At 35.8% G+C, this 20,108-nt stretch overlaps 2 protein-coding genes across 2 annotated transcripts in view; one reads left to right on the top strand and one right to left on the bottom strand.

Annotated features, from left to right (window-relative positions):
- The window catches only part of LOC142339117 (endothelial differentiation-related factor 1-like), a 242,983-nt gene that overhangs the window by 142,958 nt on the left and 79,917 nt on the right, over positions 1 to 20,108 (bottom strand). The window lies entirely within an intron of this gene.
- LOC142339115 (uncharacterized) overlaps positions 1 to 20,108 on the top strand; it is an 82,787-nt gene that overhangs the window by 54,614 nt on the left and 8,065 nt on the right. The window contains exons 7-10 of the mRNA XM_075388855.1: positions 11,537 to 11,726; positions 12,251 to 12,476; positions 12,955 to 13,144; positions 15,808 to 15,975. Coding sequence (XP_075244970.1) covers positions 11,537 to 11,726; positions 12,251 to 12,476; positions 12,955 to 13,144; positions 15,808 to 15,975 — 774 coding nt within the window. The remainder of the gene's footprint in view (positions 1 to 11,536; positions 11,727 to 12,250; positions 12,477 to 12,954; positions 13,145 to 15,807; positions 15,976 to 20,108) is intronic.

Here is a 20,108-nt window from a genome sequence, read left to right as displayed (position 1 = left end):
ATCTAATCAAAAACGTAAGGCCTTTGTGGAGATTTCCAGATTTTTAATCTTTTCCCATGTTTGTGGATATTTGAGTCTTGCCATTTTTCTGTTACTTTTTGTAGTCTTTTCTCTAAATCTCAAAATTGAATTTCCATTGAGTGTGAATTATGAAGCGTTAGATTAGATGGCCTAATCGTCGTCAACTTATTGGTAGCGGTTGTTAGCTCTCGCTTTCATTGCCTTAAACAGCATTAGTTAAAAGCTTTTTAGTGAATTTTTGAATCGTGCCTCCATTTGTTCTCTTTGCCTACAAAGAGATGATAATAGTTTTTTTACTTAGAAAATAGGTTTTTTGGTGCTAAAGAATTTTTTATGGATTTCTTGTGTTTTTCTGCGACGTCACAAATTTTCAAACTTGTCATTGTCAAATTTATTCTCTTTTTGCTTTGTCAGTAATTGAATTCGGCAAAGTTGTTGTATTCTGTGCTGGTTTTAACGACACGAATTTTCAATCTATATATTAATCGCGTGAACACATAAGGCGGCATGTTTTAGAGGCATCACTGATGTTTTAACAGTGCTGCCGAAGAGCACGGTTAAGCAGTTGCCTAATTGCTGTTAATGACCGAAAAAGTGTGCTTTAAGGTCATTAACTGTTTAATGTTTCTAAAAGGTCATTGACCCAAAAGTGTTGCAAAGAGGTCATTGACCGAAAAGTTTTGCCAAAAGGTCATTGACTCGAAATGTTGCTAAGAGGTCGTGTCATCTACCGAAAATGCTTTGCGAAAAAGCGTGTTATCAGAATTTATGAAAAAGACAGTAATCGGTGTTGCAATTAACCAGGAGAATAGTGTCGAAAAAATCATTGGCCAATTAGTTGTTCAATAAAGGGTTTGAGACCAGAAACTTCTTCAGAAAACGATCTTTGACCGAAATGCTTTTGATACTGAAAAGGTAAATGATGGAAATTGTTTCAAGACAAAGAGGGTTCTATGACCGAAGAGAAGACATTGTTTTTCGTAATTCATTGTCAAAAATTGTTATTGATGAAAAAGGTGGTGTTGAAAATTTGTGAAGGAAAACCACTCACCGAAAACATCATGGATTGCAATTTGGATGATGGAAATTTGTTTTTTTAGAGTTTCACTGTACGAATGTTTTTTTAATACAGATGAAATCAGCAAACAAAGTGTAAAAGACACAAAAGCTGCCGATGCAAAAACCAAAGTTAGGTGCCAAAAAATATGAAAAAACTGAGGTCTTGAATAAATACTTTTTTTAGCACCTAGTAGAAGACTTGTATACATTAAGGGTTGTTACTAATAAATTATTGAATAGAAAACATGATTAGTATATAATCTACCTTCTTTAGTTTTTGCGAAGAAAATTTTGTTGGTGGCATTAGCCAGCATTTTAACTTTAAAAGCATTCGCAAAGGCTTGCCAAAAATTACTTTTTTTGAGCACATTCATTGTCTTGGGCACATACACCATGTTGTCACTAGCACATTCATCCTTTTTTTGAGAACCAGAATTCATTGTCTCACCCAGGATCATCTGTTTTCTCTTCTTTTGAACTGTTGAATCTCTCCATCTCTTCAGTTTCTTCCTCTCTTTCTTTTTTCTGTTGTTCGATCTTCTGTTGCACTCATATTCTCGCTTTTGTTTTTTGGGCCTGCTCACTATCTCGCTGATCTTGTACTTTCTCTCTCTCATGATTGAGGCTTCTTTCTATTTTCTGTCCCATTTGCCTTCATTCTATCGCTTTTTTTGGGGTTCTTTCTCTCGATCACTTTCCTTTTTCCTCCTTTCTCTGTCTTTTTCTTCTCTGTGCTTTTTGCTAACTTCTCCTTTTCTTTTTATTTTTCTGGTTTTGATTCAGTTTTTCGTGTCCTATTGTTTTTCTTAGGGTGGGTTCCTGATGTTAATATGGTTTCTGTTGCATTGTATTCTTTCTGATCTTTCTTCTTTCGTCAATTTCGATTTTTCGTTCTTTTTCTCCTTAATTCCCATTTGGCTCCCGTTGGTTTTCTCCCAGACTTTTCTTTTTCTGATTTCCTTCACTGCTTTCAACCTTCTTTTGTTGTCTTTTTGGTTTTTTCGTACTTTTAAACCTGTTTGCTCTCCACACATTATATATTTCTGCTGATATCGATCTCTCTCTTTCTCTCCTCCCTCTTTGTACCTCATTTTATCTGTTTTTATTTTTAATGCTCTGTGAGAACGTCTATTACTCTTAACTCGCATAAAACTTTTCTTTTACAAATTTGGATCTCCATTTTTTGTTAGTGTGTCGAAAGTAGTTTGCAAAAAAATTCATCGAAACTTTTGCATGTACACCAGTTATCAGGAATAAGTTTTCAATGGAATATCAATAGTTAAAGTTTCAAGATAAGATGCATTCAGATAGCCTTTACGGACCTGCTAGTATTCATGAAACGTTTTAATTTTATCGATTGTCTTTAAAACTCTTGCTTAGTTTTTAGAAAACGAAATATCCTTTTTGTCTTTAAGGTTTTTTATTTCTGATCATTTTTACGCATATAGAATCAAGTCCGTTTTTGGTCTCATCAGTTACTAGTGTGGCATGCGTGAATCAAGTTAATTCCTCAGTTTTTAGCTAAATGTTTCTTTGATTTTAACACCTTTCAATGTCAAAAAATTTTAGCAAATTTTTGATATTTGCGTTATGCGTTGTTCTATTTGTTTTCTCATGAATTAGTCTCATTAAGAGTCCGTCTCATCTGTTCCTAGTGATGCTTAAATGTAGCACTTAATAGTTCAAATTCTTCTATAGTGACTTTAATAGCTTTCAACTTGAGAACTGTTGGGTTTTGGCTGTCTTTTTGTGCTTTTCGTTGTCGTATCAATCTTTTTAATGAAACGTCTCGTCAACTGCTTTTGAGGCTTGAGTGAATCAACTTTGCCGTTTGAGTTCATAGCAGTGGTATTCATGACTTTGACACTATTTTTTTCACACAAAGTTGTGGTTTTTGTTGCTTTTCTTGTTGTTTTGTCGCTTTCAAGATTTTGAGTATTGATATTTTAAAATTTTTTTGTCTCATGGATTTCGGCAAATTTGTTGTATGGGGTACGCATTCTAGGGATTCGTAGTATAATTAGTTATAGAAAGTGTTGGCGATGTTTATAACACATTTTTTTGCGAAAATTTATGTGTTAATTCTTGTCATCTATATATTAATTCAGCGTCGACGTAAAAGGCACAATTTTTAAGCCATTATCTTAACGTGCTTTAACCGCCTTTAAACATGTGTGACAAAAATGTTTTGCTCTCTCAGATTTGAACCTTGACATAGTTCTAAGTTTATTCTAAGTTTATACTAGTCAACTGATGTGCCAGGTGGAAGGGCTGAGCTGGGAATTTTCTCTATTTTTCATACTTGATATCTACCCCCCCCCCCACACACACACGCACACACACACACACAGACTCCTCGAAATAAAACGCTCGACGGCGCCAGGGTGGAGGGGCTGTTTAATCTTCACTTTCCTTCGTATTTAGATCGGCTGAAAGAGAGCAATTTTTGCTATTGTGATTCTCACGAGCGACACAAATTTTACTGATCACAAATCAAGTCTTGACTGATGTTTGGTTGCTTATTGTGCATTATTCATTGCTGGGACATCGGAATAGAAATTGGCTAGAAATAACACTTTGAAATTGAAAAATTTCAAAATTAATCTCTTGCTCCAAATGTTATCGTCTGCGTTTGCTCTTGTCTCACTTCAGAGCAATTTCAAAAAATCATTTAGAAGTGCGGAGAAGGATGTTGAACCTTCTATTACCCATGTTAAACGGTATTTGGTTTTACATTGTTTGGTGTCGCGTAGCAGAGACGAACTGGTGTTGTTCCTCGATAGGAGCAAAATGAATGAAATGAATGGGGGGAGGGTTCCTACAGGGAAAGACGAGATTGCTCCATTTCCTCCCAAAAGACGACGCCATAACAATCTGAAAGATGGGACCGTTAACAATACCCAGAGTTCAAAGGTAATTCAGCCTTCAGCTTGAAAGTACTAAAGTTGGGCTAAACGGGACCAAGTGCCTGATGTTAATGTGCAGTGCGCAGCGAAAGCTTCAAGCGCAGTGAAGAAAAGTCGAAGTTTGTCAAAGAGATCTTCATGTGGAGGTTCATGTTAGTGCAGCTAACAAAACCGGTTCACAACAGTATTTGGAGAGCTGAACACTGAAGGAAACCGTTGTAAAGTTGGTTGTTATTGAGCAGAAAGGCGACAATCCTGGCTCGGTGCAATTTTCTTTGGAATTGATATCAGAGAATTGTGAGCAAAGTATCGTCAAGGACGCTGTCGAAGCTCCAGGAAGATTCGAACGTGATTTAGAGGAGGACAAAATTGATGGTTCGAACATCATTGATTACCTTGAGAAACGTTGTAAAACATTGTTGCAAATGGAGTCTTTTATTAGAGTTTCCTATTTTTAACTGATTTGATCCAGAGTTTTATACATTTTATGATATTTTACACATTTTGTCATGTTATATGTGTACTTTTTTGTTTTGCTCGATTTATATTCGATTCATTTCTGTTTTATTCATATTTGTATCAAAGAATTCAACGTTGAATCTAATGTTTGTTAACTTGAGTTATCAGTTTCGGGGGATTAGTGGGATTGATATCAATTGTAGAACTAACAAAATTATCTCAGATGGGCTTTCATATTTCAACAAATTGACTTTAACGGCAACAGGTTTGTTTTCGTTCAAATGTTCAATTGTATTACAGGAGCTGTGTTCTGATTGACAGGCAGTAATGATTTAACTAGACGTGGTTAATTTTTTAAATCAAATTTGTTTTTATAGCTGCGAAGCTGTAAGCTGAGCAAAGCTATATTGCGTTGCTCTTGGTTTTTTTGTTTCGTCGTCTGAAGCTCTTTTTTCGTATTACATTTTTTCACACAGCAAAGCTGAAAAAGTCCAATTTTCTGAATGAATTCTTCCTCTCACGAACGGCATTTGCGCGCGTGACGTCATTTCTCATTCGCTTTAGCAAAAGTTTTAAGGTTATTTGCGTGACTAGATTTTGATCATACGTGACTTACCTCACTCAATAAAAATTGACTTTTGCACTTTAAAAACTTAAGTTTAGTTTGAATTTGTTTAAGGTCAAAGGAACTCATTTGTGCAGTAAAGGTCCCTAATAAGAGGCTTCTGAGGAATGAATTTTAACAAGCTTTATTAATTTATCGCTAAATGTTTTTTACCTAATTTTTTGAGCGGCGTCGATTTTTTTTTCAATTTAGATCTGTATCTGTTTCCATCTCTATTTTATGGCACGCAGGTCTATTCGTTCGCAGCTATTCCAGCAATCTGCCGGCTATGTTCATTAGTTGCAGTCCATGAATTGGTTAATACTGAATGAATGATGCTGCTTTACGAGAGCATTTTTTTTTGCGATCGATGACGACTCTTTTAAACTAATTTGTAACTTCTCTGCAGTTGCAAGATTCACATCTCAAAAAATTTCCGCACAAAAAATGTGCGAACATCGTATTGTTATAGAGATATTCGCATAAATAAAGTTAAGAGTGGGGAAACTCATACTCTCGCTGATTTCAAAAACCGTTAATTTCGAGACGACTTTATCCATTATCTTATTTATGACAGAGAATTCAACGCGAGTTTATTTTTACGTTTTGAAATCAACAAATTTATGTTCCTCTGGCCTTCTGATGGCAACTCGAAGCATTGCTTTAAGAAGTCACAAAGAGTGACAAGAATTTGTGATATTTGAAATTATTTCTTCCGTTTAGATTTGCATTTTCAAGTTTTTAACCCCTCGGTTTTAAAGCAGACCCGAAATAGAAATTCAGACACCTTATGATATCAAATTGACCAATCGCTCCAGAAATCATTTACAGGGCAAAGGTCATGCAGGCCTGAAACTATTTTTCTGCAAAATTCACATTTTTTTGTGAATAATTTTTAGATCTTTTCATTTGATCAGTTCATTTCCTTCTTAAAACTATTGCAACATTTGAGAGGGTTTTGCAGAATTGATGTTTAATAGAAAAAAATGCGCGCATCGAATGCTATCCAACCTGTACGTGCTGACTTTGACTTTTAAACTTTTTACTTCAAATGAGTGAAAAAGAGACTTAGCTGTTTCAATGTCATGTCAAAAAATGAATCTCTTCCGAACACATCCCCAAAGCGATTTTTTTTGTTTTGCGAAATTTAAATTGTTTTTCAGATTTTTTGTTTACTTTTCCGCCTTTAATTTCATATTCTTTACTGATTGACAAAGTTAGATGTATCCGGAAAATTGTTGATGTTTAGTTCATTCAATTCTTTGGCTGGTAATTGAGGAATTGTCCTGCTGTTTTGTTTTTCGTTAAAGCTATACTTCGTGTTATTCTGTTCTAAATTGTATCACAAGGCTTTGCGAACAAGTTGATCCGTAGTTTCATGTTTCAAACATGTATTTATTATACTGCAACGCTATCCGGCCTCGCAACTATACCTTTGTGTTTCCTTGCTTATAGATAATCAAAAACCGGTACAATCATCAGTATCAACTAATAACAACCAATCATTATCGGCTGACAAAAAGAACGATGCTAAGAGAGATGAGAGTGATGTTTGAACTGGGCTGCCAAGTTGAAACAGGATGCAGAGGAATTAGAGAGACGAAAGAGAGAAGGCCTCCTTCAGTTGTGCCATCAAAATGCTATGTAAGTTCCGATTGTGCTGTGCTTGTCACATCTAGTCTAGTCTAGTCGATAGTGACTTCAAACGATTGCTGTGTCCTTTATCTATCGCCTAGTGATACTACAGATTCCGTACAAGGTTTTATAAATTTATTTTTATAATACTTTAGTTTATAATACTTTTGTTAAAAATTTTGTACTATGCAATTATTTTTGACCTATGAATTTCACATTAACTTTAGAATTACATCTACTCAGTTGAAAGTGGTTTCATTCACGCTTCCTTTTTGCAGGACTAGATTATACTATGAAGGTTTGTCTCACATCCCAGTGGTGCCTCCTTCCCCAGATACACAACCAACAGTTGACAGGGTAGCGAGAGAGGTGAGTCAACAGTCAGATCCAGACTCCTATGAAGAGAGGCTGCGCCAGTCCCACCTGGAGGCTCTAGAGAGTGGTGGGAGCACCGGCAGCAGTGGTGACAGTGCACAAGAGTATATTGACAAAAGGTTCCTCTGGGTTAGTTGGAATCTCGTAAACCTTTTAATATATACTGAAGTGCTAATCGAAGGCGAGCACCGGTGGTCTTAAGATTGGACTGATTTTGATCTGCCCTGTTTATTTAGTAGCCGCAAAGTGATAGTCAAGGCGTTTATTGCATTCATCTTTGTTTTCAAAAGCCGACTAGAGAAGTTTTTGTTTTTCCCTGGTTGCATTTTGTTCACCCTACTGCCCATAAAGCGAGAGAACTTTCGGTGACCGGGAATAAAATACCTCTAAAAATGACATCTTAATAAGTGCCACAGAACAATTAATTTTTTCACAAAATCAATTAACAAGAAATTTCAATTTTTCAATCAAATTATTGTCAGTTTTTGTTGAAGTTTACAAACGCATTTAGTACAAACGTGATGTACAAACGCACTTTATAATCCTCAGTTTCTCAATTTTAGTGGAAAACGATTGAGACATGCATCTTTTTTAATCTGTTTTTAGCCTCAGGACACGAACCACGTGTACTACAGATTCAAAAAGTACTTCTACCTCGAGTGTCTTTATTTTTAATGCTCTGTGAGAACGTCTATTACTCTTAACTCGCATAAAACTTTTCTTTTACAAATTTGGATCTCCATTTTTTGTAGGTGTGTCGAAAGTAGTTTGCAAAGAAATCCATCGAAACTTTTGCATGTACACCAGTTATAAGGAATAAGTTTTCAATGGAATGTCAATAGTTAAAGTTTCAAGATAAGATGCATTCAGATAGCCTTTACGGACCTGCTAGTATTCATGAAACGTTTTAATTTTATCGATTGTCTTTAAAACTCTTGCTTAGTTTTTAGAAAACTAAATATCCTTATTGTCTTTAAGGTTTTTTATTTCTGATCATTTTTACGCATATAGATTCAAGTCCGTTTTTGGTCTCATCAGTTACTAGTGTGGCATGCGTGAATCAAGTTAATTCCTCAGTTTTTAGCTAAATGTTTCTTTGATTTTAACACCTTTCAATGTCAAAAAATTTTAGCGAATTTTTGATATTTGCGTTATGCGTTGTTCTATTTGTTTTCTCATGAATTAGTCTGATTAAGAGTCCGTCTCATCTGTTCCTAGTGAGGCTTAAATGTAGCACTTAATAGTTCGAATTCTTCTATAGTGACTTTAATAGCTTTCACACTTGAGAACTTTTGGGTTTTGGCTGTCTTTTTGTGCTTTTCGTTGTCGTATCAATCTTTTTAATGAAACGTCTCATCAACTGCTTTTGAGGCTTGAGTGAATCAACTTTGCCGTTTGAGTTCATAGCAGTGGTATTCATGACTTTGACACTATTTTTTTCTCACAAAGTTGTGGTTTTTGTTGCTTTTCTTGTGGTTTTGTCGCTTTCAAGATTTTGAGTATTGATGTTTTTAATTTTTTTTGTCTCATTGATTTCGGCAAGTTTGTTGTATGGGGTACGCATTCTAGGGATTCGTAGTATAATTAGTTATAGAAAGTGTTGGCGATGTTTACAACACATTTTTTTGCGAAAATTTATGTGTTAATTCTTGTCATCTATATATTAATTCAGCGTCGACGTAAAAGGCACAATTTTTAAGCCATTATCTTAACGTGTTTTAACCACCTTTAAACTTGTGTGACAAAAATGTTTTGCTCTCTCAGATTTGAACCTTGACATAGTTCTAAGTTTATTCTAAGTTTATACTAGTCAACTGATGTGCCAGGTGGAAGGGCTGAGCTGGGAATTTTCTCTATTTTTCATACTTGATATCTACCCCCCCCCACACACACACACACACACACACACATAGACTCCTCGAAATAAAACGCTCGACGGCGCCAGGGTGGAGGGGCTGTTTAATCTTCACTTTCCTTCGTATTTAGATCGGCTGAAAGAGAGCAATTTTTGCTATTGTGATTCTCACGAGCGACACAAATTTAACTGATCACAAATCAAGTCTTGACTGATGTTTGGTTGCATATTGTGCATTATTCATTGCTGGGACATCTGAATAGAAATTGGCTAGAAATAACACTTTGAAATTGAAAAATTTCAAAATTAATCTCTTGCTCCAAATGTTATCGTCTGCGTTTGCTCTTGTCTCACTTCAGAGCAATTTCAAAAAATCATTTAGAAGTGCGGAGAAGGATGTTGAACCTTCTATTACCCATGTTAAACGGTATTTGGTTTTACATTGTTTGGTGTCGCGTAGCAGAGACGAACTGGTGTTGTTCCTCGATAGGAGCAAAATGAATGAAATGAATGGGGGGAGGGTTCCTACAGGGAAAGACGAGATTGCTCCATTTCCTCCCAAAAGACGACGCCATAACAATCTGAAAGATGGGACCGTTAACAATACCCAGAGTTCAAAGGTAATTCAGCCTTCAGCTTGAAAGTACTAAAGTTGGGCTAAACGGGACCAAGTGCCTGATGTTAATGTGCAGTGCGCAGCGAAAGCTTCAAGCGCAGTGAAGAAAAGTCGAAGTTTGTCAAAGAGATCTTCATGTGGAGGTTCATGTTAGTGCAGCTAACAAAACCGGTTCACAACAGTATTTGGAGAGCTGAACACTGAAGGAAACCGTTGTAAAGTTGGTTGTTATTGAGCAGAAAGGCGACAATCCTGGCTCGGTGCAATTTTCTTTGGAATTGATATCAGAGAAGTGTGAGCAAAGTATCGTCAAGGACGCTGTCGAAGCTCCAGGAAAGAGCAGTCATAAAGGAAAATTCGGACGTGATTTAGAGGAGGGCAAAATTGATGGTTAGAACATCATTGATTACCTTGAGAAACGTTGTAAAACATTGTTTCAAATGGAGTGTTTTATTAGAGTTTCCTCTGTTTGATTTGATCCACAGTTTTATACTTGTTATGCTATTTTTCACATTTTGCGACGTTATATGTGTACTTTTTCGTTTTGCTCGATTTATATTCGATTCATATCTGTTTTATTCATATGTGTATCAAAGAATTCAACGTTGAATCTAATGTTTGTTAACTTGAGTTATCAGTTTCGGGGGATTAGTGGGAATGATATCAATTGTAGAACTAACAAAATTATCTCAGATGGGCTTGCATGTTTCAACAAAATGACTTTAACGGCAGCAGGTTTAAGTTTTCATTCAAATGTTCAATTTTATTAAAGGAACTGTGTTCTGATTGACAAGCAGTAATGATTTAACCAGACGTGGTTAATTTTTTAAATCAAATTTGTTTTCATTAGTTGCAGTACATGAACTGGTTAATACTGAATGAGGGATGCTGCTTTACGAGAGCATTTTACTTTGCAATCGATGACTACTCTTTTAAACTAATTTTTTACTTCTCTGCAATTGCAGGAGCCGCATCTCGAAAAAAATTTCAGCACAAAAAATGTGCTTACATCGTATTGTTATGGAGATATACTCATAAATAAAGTTAAGAGTGGGAAACTCATACTCTCGCTGATTTCAAAAACCGTTAATTTTTTTTCGAGACGACATTACCCTCTATGACAGAGATTTCAAGGCGAGTTTATTTTTACGTTTTGAAATCAACAAATTTATGTTCCTCTGACCTTCTAACGGCAAGGCAACTCGAAGCATTGCTTTAAGAAGTCACAAAGCGTGACAAGAGTTTGTAAGATTTGAAATTATTCCTTCCGTTTAGATTTGCATTTTCAAGTTTTTAACGCCACTTTTAAAGCAGACCCGAAATAGAAATTCAGACACCTTATCATATCAAATTGACCAATCGCTCAAGAAAACATTTTACAGGGCGAAGGTCATGCAGGCGTGAAATTATTTTTCTGCAAAATTCACATTTTTTAGTGAATAATTTTTAGATCATTTCATTTGATCAGTTCATTTCGTTCTTAAAACTACTGCAACATTTGAGAGGGTTTTGCAGAAAAGATGTTTAATAGAAAAAAATGCGAACACCGAATGCTCTCCAACCTGTGCGTGCTGACTTTGACTTGATTTAACCTTTTTACTTCAAATGAGTGAAAAAGAGACAGCTCTTTCAATGTCATGTTACAAAATGAATCTCTTCCGAACACATCCCCAAAGCGATTTCTTTTGTTTTGCGAAATTTAAAATTGTTTTTCAGATTTTGTGTTCACTTTTCCGCGTTTAATTTTATATTCTTTACTGATTGACCAAGTTAGATGTATCCGGAAAATTGATGTTTAGTTCATTCAATTCTTTGGAATTTAATTGAGGAATTGTCCTGCTGTTTTGTTTTTCGTTAAAGCTATACTTCGTGTTATTCTGTTTTAAATTGTATCAGCAAGGCTTTGCGAACAAGTTGATCCGTAGTTTCATATTTCAAACATGTATTTATTATACTGCAACGCTATCCAGCCTCGGAACTATACCTTTGTGTTTCCTTGCTTATAGATAATCAAAAACCGTTACAATCATCAGTATCAACTAATAACAACCAATCATTATCGGCTGACAAAAAGAACGATGCTAAGAGAGATGAGAGTGATAGTTTGAACTGGGCTGCCAAGTTGAAACAGGATGCAGAGGAATTAGAGAGACGAAAGAGAGAAGGCCTCCTTCAGTTGTGCCATCAAAATGCTATGTAAGTTCCGATTGTGCTGTGCTTGTCACACGTCGTCTAGTCTAGTCGATAGTGACTTCAAACGATTGCTGTGTCCTTTATCTATTGCCTTCTAGTGATACTATAGATTCCGTACAAGGTTTTAAAAATTTTTTTTTATAATACTTTAGTTTAAATTTTAATTTCGTGGAAGAAAACATAAATTCTGCATGTGCAGCAGGATTCTCCAATAACTACGCAAAGCGTGCTCAGACAAGTTTGTTAATTGTGAACAGAATTTTTAAAAAAGGTTTTGACGGTCGAGGATTAGCAAAGCCTTGAAGTTTTTGGGAGCTTTTTTGCGTCAGATGGTGTTTTCTAACAGAGGTTAATACTGAAAATGCGAGCGTCTGATATTTCGGCGCATTTTTGAACTTTGTGGATTGGAAACCTTTTGTTAACAATTATGTACTGTGCAATTATTTTTATCCTATAAATGTCACATTAACTTAAGAATTACATCTACTCAGTTGAAAGTGGTTTTATTCACGCTTCCTTTTTTGCAGGACTAGATTATACTATGAAGGTTTGTCTCACATCCCAGTGGTGCCTCCTCCCCCAGATACGCAACCAACAGTTGACAGGGTAGCGAGAGAGGTGAGTCAACAGACAGATCCAGACTCCTATGAAGAGAGGCTGCGCCAGTCCCACCTGGAGGCTCTAGAGAGTGGTGGGAGCACCGGCAGCAGTGGTGACAGTGCACAAGAGTATATTGACAAAAGGTTCCTCTGGGTTAGTTGGAACCTCGTAAACGTTTAAATATATATACTGAAGTGCTAATCGAAGGCGAGCACCGCTGGTCTTAAGATTGGACTGATTTTGATCTGCCCTGTTTATTCAGTAGCCGCAAAGTGATAGTCAAGGCGTTTATTGCATTCATCTTTGTTTTCAAAAGCCGACTAGAGAAGTGTTTGTTTTTCCCTCGTTGCATTTTGTTCACCCTACTGCCCTTAAAGCGAGAGAAATTTCGGTGACCAGGAATAAAATACCTCTAAAAATGACATCATAAGTGCCACAGAACAATTAATTTTTTCACAAAATCAATTAACAAGAAATTTCAATTTTTCAATCAAATTTTTGTCAGTTCTTGTTGAAGTTTAACAAACGCATTTAGTACAAACGTGATGTACAAACGCACTTTATAAATCCTCAGTTTCTCAATTTCAGTGGAAAACGATTGAGACATGCATCATTTTTAATCTGTTTTTAGCCTCAGGACACGAACCACGTGTACTACAGATTCAAAAAGTACTTCTACCTCGAGTGTCTGTCTCTCTTTGGGTGTTGTGACCCTGAGGAGGAGCAGAGGAAGAAGGAAGAGGCTGAGCGACAGCTGGAGGCAAAAAAGGCGGAGGCAGAGGCTGAAGCCAAGGCTGCTAAGAAGAGACAGTTGCCACCTGGTAAGTTTAAACTATCGGAGGCTTTGCTTACGATAGGCCACAAGATGATGTTTTTAATATCGAGAATTCCTATATAAGATCGGACCATTTCACAAAAGTTGAGCAGTCCTAGAGCGTTCTAGGGCGTCCTTGATGTATTTTTATTAATAGCCGCGAAGCGATAGCGGCTATTATTGGGGACATCGTGGTTTTTTTACAATCCAAGAATTGGATTGTATTGGTGCTATGTCTTTTTTTTATTTTTGTAAGATATTTTCACATCTTTTCATGACTTTGAGCTTTCAAAACGGGATAAACAGGTAAAGCTCAGCAGGCATCAAGTTTCATTAGAGGCCCTTAGCCGCGTTTAGTTGTCCTTCAAGTGTTTAGAGTGTTGAAGCTACTGGGAAGTCCGTAATTCAAGGTTATAAGTTCATCTTCAGGAGTCTTTGAGCCCAAAATGTTGCAAATTTTCGCATTTTTTCGTCATTTTTCCAATTTTTTGTTGGACCAATCTAAAATTGAGCTTTTTGAAGCTCCATAATGGTGTTTGGCGTGAGGTAATTACGTTTTATGGCCATTTTAAGAGCTAGATGTTTTGGTACTCCAAACGTAAACGCGCAAATTTATACAATTTCTTAACAAATTTTTCAAGGTTTTTGACAATTTTTGTCATTTTTCGAGGTTTTTCAGCCCCTGGTGTCAAGATGCCTCCTCTTGGTTATATTAATAGGTTATTGCATAATTTCTAGTGGTAGTGGAGTGGTTTTCAACCTTTTAACATCGCAAATTTTATCAGTTTTTTGATAGAATTTTTTTCAAGTTTTTGAAAATTCTTCTCAATTTTTGGGTTTCTCTAACCTCAATGGCCAAAGCATCTCCTCTAGGTTTTGATAATAGTTTGCTACATAGTTTTATTTGTAATGGGGAATGCGTTTTAAGATTTTAGTTTTTAGAATTTAACGATTTTTTAAAAGAAAAATTGCAATTTTTAATTTCTGTAAATTTAGAATTTTTTCTCACTGGTCAGGGAACCTCCTGTAAAGTTTGCAAGTATGATGCTGCATAGTTTCTAGTGGCAATAATATGGTTGTCAATTTTTTAATATCACAATTTTTAGCAGATTTTTAAAATAAAACTTGCAATTTTTCAAGTTTTTTTAAATTGTATTGAAAATTTTTGAGTTTTTCCTGCACCAGGGCCCAGGAACCTCCTCCAGAGTTTGATAATAAGTTACTGCATAGCTGATAGAGGTAATGGAATGGTTATCAATACATTAATAACACGAATATCAGCAATATCTTGGTAAAATTAAATTTTTTTTCAATTTCCTGAAAATTATTATCATGTTACAATTTTGTGGACCTTTTTGAGCCAGTGAAGCTATTCAAGGATTGCAGTAGGGATAATGGATAGTCTCCGTTTTTAGCAAGATTTTGTTTTTAGCAAGATTTTGTAAAAATTTTATTTTTTTTTAAATGTTTAGAATTCTTTGTAATTTTCTGAGTGTAACGACCTTTACTGTCCCACGAAGCTTTTCTAAGTCTTGCAGATGTGCTACATGACAGAATTCCAGAGATAAAAATTGGTCTTTAATTTTTTTCCAGCGATATTTAGAAACTTTCTTTAAATTTTGATTTTCTCAGTTTTTTGAAGCAATTGTCATATCTCTCGAGTTTATCTACCGTTAGTGGCAAAATAATCTCTTTCAAAGCTTGTGCGTGAACTAATGATAATTTTGAATTGTGTCATTTTTGACCTTCAGGTTAAAAGCTTCAAGAGTTTTAGCATTGATTTTTTTTATGTTTAGTTTGTTTGATTCTTTTGGGTTCTCAACTTTTGAGATTTTGTCTTTGTGCTTGGGATTGTTCAATTGATCTGCTGATCAGGTACATTAGGTCTGTTTGTCATTTCACTCTTTGGATTGTATTTCAGGACTTGTCCTGCGAAGTTTTTTTAATTCGTCGTCTCCATCGATGATTCTTACGATCTGACTTCTTGGAATTGACTTCAGTGACTTCTATTGCTTTGCAGTTAAAATTTGTGTGCGTTTGCGTGACGTCATTTCTGCTTTTAGGCCAATTGCGTGACTTACCTCACTCAAAAAAATGACTTCTGAACTCACTTATGGAACTTTAAATTTTATGAACATTTAAGTTAAAGATCAATAGTATGCATCTAAGTAGTGCCAAACTTATATGCCCTAATTCTTGAGTATTAGTCTTGAGTTTTTGATTTCGAATATCAATTTTGAAAAAGCTCTCTGAGCACTTTTTCCTTATATGTCATAAAATTGAGTCCGAATCTAACCCTAGTGGTCTATTAAAGGACTGGTGGTCGATCTGTCAATCTTACTGCTTGGTTGTTTCAACTCATGGAAGGCAACAAGCGTCTATCGCGGCTATTTTCCGGCAATCTGCCGGCTATGTTTTTATACTTCCTTCCCCAAAATAATTTCACAATTCTATAATTGATTCCCGCGAAGGCATGAAACATGAGGGAAAATAGGTGAACTATTGTGTTCTTGGAATTTTTTGAGATCTGAAATGTGTGCGTAAAGCAGGGCAAATAGAAAAGAGTCCCAGAGCTCTTTTTAATAAATGGTCGGTGGCCCTACTGTAAGAAATTATGAATACCTACGTTGTTCTTCCAATTTTTACCTGTAGTTCTTCGTTATTTTCCAGGCCCCGTGAAATTCTCGATATCGCCTGGTGCTAAGAGACTGAAGAGCAGTGGTGGTAGTGTATCTGAGATGTGTAAGGAGAGTGCTCTTCCCTATGAGTCGAGTGACGAGGGAGAGGAGGAAGAGACAGAAGCTGCCGAAAACATACTTCAGGACGAGGAGAAATCAGGCATAGTTTTTCATGCATTGTGCAATGATCATTATAAACTATCAACATTATTGACTTCAGAAGCTCTTTAGTGAGTTTATCCAGACTGCTAACCGGTTGCTGAGTTAAATGGAGCATTTGTTTGTAGAGCAATTCGTCTTGCGTTATTTGTTTATGAAAGGCAAAATGCAATGTCTGGACAAATTGCCTGAACAATTTACACAACTTCTCAGCCAGGTGTATCAGAACAGTATTTGACGCATTATATGATTCTGGGAATTTCTGTTTTGCATTTTTCGAAAGTGTGATTTTCTGCTAGCTCCACTTCTCTTTGGGAGGGCATGACACTCCAACATATGTGGTATGCCTGCGAATCTCTCTTCTAGACTTCAGATCTTTCAAGAGTTTCAAAAATTCCATTTTTTGCTCTTGAGCAAGTAATCAGAGTCGTCTTCTTTCTTTCAAAATTTGCCTTTGACCGCTTTTGATTGTTCGATTTACTTTTAAATCCTTGATTTTTTTTATTTTTGCGTGATGTGATTGCTCTCTGCAAATTATCAGCAGTTCTGTTTATTTGGTGGCAGTTTACTAATAAAAGTCATTTGGCGGCAGTTAACTTTTTCAGTGATTTGAAGTGAAAACTGCGCCAAATTTCATCTTATTTTCATTTGAAATTTTCTGGTGGTCTTAGTAATCTATTATAAAGTCTGTTCAAACCACTTTTTTTTTTAATTCAGTCCCCCTACACAAGCCCCCCTGCCTGACTAGACTAAAGCATATGCGAGAGCACCCCATCCCACTTTATGGGTTGTTTCTATAAGTTAGCTTGAATATTGTAAATGTACGAACCAAGCAAAAATTTGTTTAATACTTTTCTCAAGTGATCATGGCTGCGAAAATATAACCTGAGCGTAGCTATATTGCGGTTATGCTGTTTTTTGTGTATTTGTTTGACATTCTTTTTTCTTTTTACCTTTTTTTCATGTAAGCTAGAGGTTTTTGGATCGTTTGCGTAATTAGATGTTGATCTACGTGACTTAACCTTCTTCAAGAAAATGACTTCTGCACTTTCAAACTTGATTTCGCTAAAATAATGTGAGCACTGACAACTCTTTTTTTATATTGGATTACTCAGCTGTCTACAAAAATAACTTTCAATTTGAAGATTTTTTGGTGAATTATGTTGCAAATATCGGAATTGCAACATAATTGGAATGTTCTTAATTGGAATGTTTTTAAACATCGGAATTGGAATGTTTTTAATTGCTCTCAAACGAAGTTTGTAGCAATTATATTAGTCCTGTGGTCTTTCTTTATGTGGTTTTCGCTTGGCCGCTTTTTCGTCTGACCCATTTTTCTTTTTTTCATCAAAAACTGTATGAACAGGTAGCGCTAGGAGCGCATTAAGTGGCCGAGCAGCTCTCTTAGAACCTTACGCCTGAGTAGTCTCTAAGTATGCGGTTCACTGAAACTTTTGAAGAGACAATTTAAAATTGTGAAAGGCGGTTCTTGGTCTTAACAGTTTGACCCCCTATGTCGCTCCCTGTCACCCCGACCTCCCCTGTGAAAAGAATTGAAGAGTTTTGATGAATTAATCGATTTTTAATTGTTGCATCGAAATTACTCATTATCAGTTATGATATGAACGTTCAGGATTTCTTTGTTTGCAATAATTTTGTTTGTATGAAACCTAATCTAAGTATCTAGGTGAAAAACAGCAAAAGAACTGCACTTATAATTTTGCCTTTTCTCTGGATTTTTGATGCTTTGTCTTAACAATTTTTGAGTTCTTTTCTGTACTTGTAATTTTCTTCAATATAAGATAACCTGAAAGATTATCAGAGCGATTTGCTTTTCTGTAACAGTTTTGTACCGGAAATTGTTTTACGTTACGTTGAAAATATTAAAATATGACACGCGAATGAGGAGTTTGTTTACGCTTTTTTGTTCAATTCTGCAACGAACATTTTCTGAAGTCCAATGTCCAATTTGCCGATGTGTTTATTAATTGCCGCCGTCAGCATCTGAACGGCTATTATTTAGGCGCTCTCCTTTTTCTAATTCGCTTTACCTTTCGATCACGTTTTTCGTTTTACTTAAGTCAGGACTTTAATGTTTTACTCCTCACATACTTCTCAAAATTTCAGCTATGTTGATTTGAATTCTTCCACTCCTTGACTTATGCAGTGTAGTCTATACGGTCAACGTCAAAAGAGCAAGATCAAAGGAAATGGGGTAAACCGATGAAACCCTGTCATTAATTCATAGTGCATTATGCTATCGTAGTTCAGAGCGATTGCTAGCTGGCATTAAAATTAAGCTGAATAGTTTTCGGTTTAGAAGCTGATGTGCGTTTTATAGAATCTAAAACTGAATAGTCTGAAACTGCTCACCAATTAAATACACCTTTCGACACTTAAGTCTTTCAATTTTCATCTTTGTTTTCATTTTTCAACCCGATACGGGTAAAGCTACACGACGTCGGCTATTGTCCGGCTATGTTTAAGGGAACATTATGCTGAAATGTGATCTTTTTTATTTTGGCTGCATTTTTCATCTCATCGTAGAAATTGCTCTCAAAAAACAAAGTAGCTATTGTTTTTGCTCTCACCCAATAAAGAATGTTTTTTTGCTGTTTTTTGACAGCTTGAGCATATGTGCTATTGTCTTAATTTTGAATGCTTTCTTTTCGAACATTGAATTCAGTTTGCGAACGGGGTGCTTTATATCAGTTTGTTTCTAATGCGCAATTCTTTCTAACCTCTGATATATTTGAGGTGAAGAGGGCTTTTTGTGTAATTTTGATACCATAATAGTTGCCCTTCCACCCAATCAACACCTACCCCCCGCACACCTTCTCCCCCTTACACTTTCTCTCAATTTACAGGCCTGCTTATCCCAACCCTCCTCCATTTCCAACCTAAGACCTATCTCGCCGCATATAAATCACCCTCTTTCTTTGTTTAACCTATCTACTTATGCCATTCTACCCCTTCCTCCATACTAACTTAAAAATGACTCCTGCTCTTAATTGATGAGATTTTAATTGTGAGAACATTCTCTCTACATTTAGGATGACTAAATTTCTAGATTTTCTCCAATAGTTTAAAAAGATCGGTAAACGTTCGAACACTGTTGAGGAAATTCAAATTCGTTAATTTGGTTGTTCGCATTATAGGTAAAAGGGGGGACGTGATCGATTATTTTTCAGGGACTAATTTTTTAGATTTTGTAATTTGTTGGACTCAGTTTTTTGATATTTGTGTATCATATATTTGAAAGGCTGTGTTTTCTTTTGGAAGTATAAGTTGGTCACTTTGGTTGTTCAGATTATCGTAAAAGTAGAAATCGAAAGATTTTATCTGTCAATTCAGGATGATCATCGGTTCAAACGCTTTAGCAAAACTATTTAGCGTGTATTTAGTTTGTTTCATTTCTTGATGCTTTTTAATATCTATGATCTGTAATCGCATTTGTAGTTTAATATCTATGTTTGAAATTAGTAGTGTAGCTGGACGAGTTTTTGATTGGATTAGTAGTTCTCGACAATGGTCGTGCTTTCGCCACATAAAGAATACTGATATCATTATTAATTTGTCGGCATATACGTTATTTATTGTTCTCAAACGAAGTTTTAATTAATTATATTAGTCCTGCTTGTCGTTTTACGCGATTATCCATCTGCCGACTTTTCGTCTGATTGTCTGACCATTCGACTTCTCTACATCAAGAATGGGATAAACAGGTAAAGCCCGGAGGGCAGTAAGTTCTCTACAGTCTTTCGGATCTCTATGTATCAATGTATGCGATTCACTTAGTCATGAATTCATCGTGTGGATGGCTATTCTTGGACTTTAATACTTCCTCCAACATAACCCCTTCCCCAAGCTAAAGCTAGCATGCCTATGCCGCAGCTAGCTACTGACAAAGCCCGACGTTTAAAAGCAATTCGACCTACGTTATTTTCCAGACAGACTTGAAAATAAAATTAACTCAAAAAGTGAATCTAATTCTCAAATGTATGTGATCCCTGAAGAGGATCAACTGCACCTTAGGATGACTTTTTAAACATATTTATTTCTTTGATTGAAATCCATTGAATCAGATATATTTCTGTGGTAACTTGACAACGGAGTACCCTAGCGTGAGTAAAG

The sequence above is a fragment of the Convolutriloba macropyga genome, chromosome 5, assembly GCF_964194025.1.
Source record: "Convolutriloba macropyga chromosome 5, txConMacr16.3, whole genome shotgun sequence".
In the NCBI taxonomy this organism is placed as follows: domain Eukaryota; kingdom Metazoa; phylum Xenacoelomorpha; order Acoela; family Convolutidae; genus Convolutriloba; species Convolutriloba macropyga.
The sequence above is the reverse complement of the archived record's forward strand: the minus strand, read 5'-3'. Positions and strand labels throughout refer to the sequence as shown.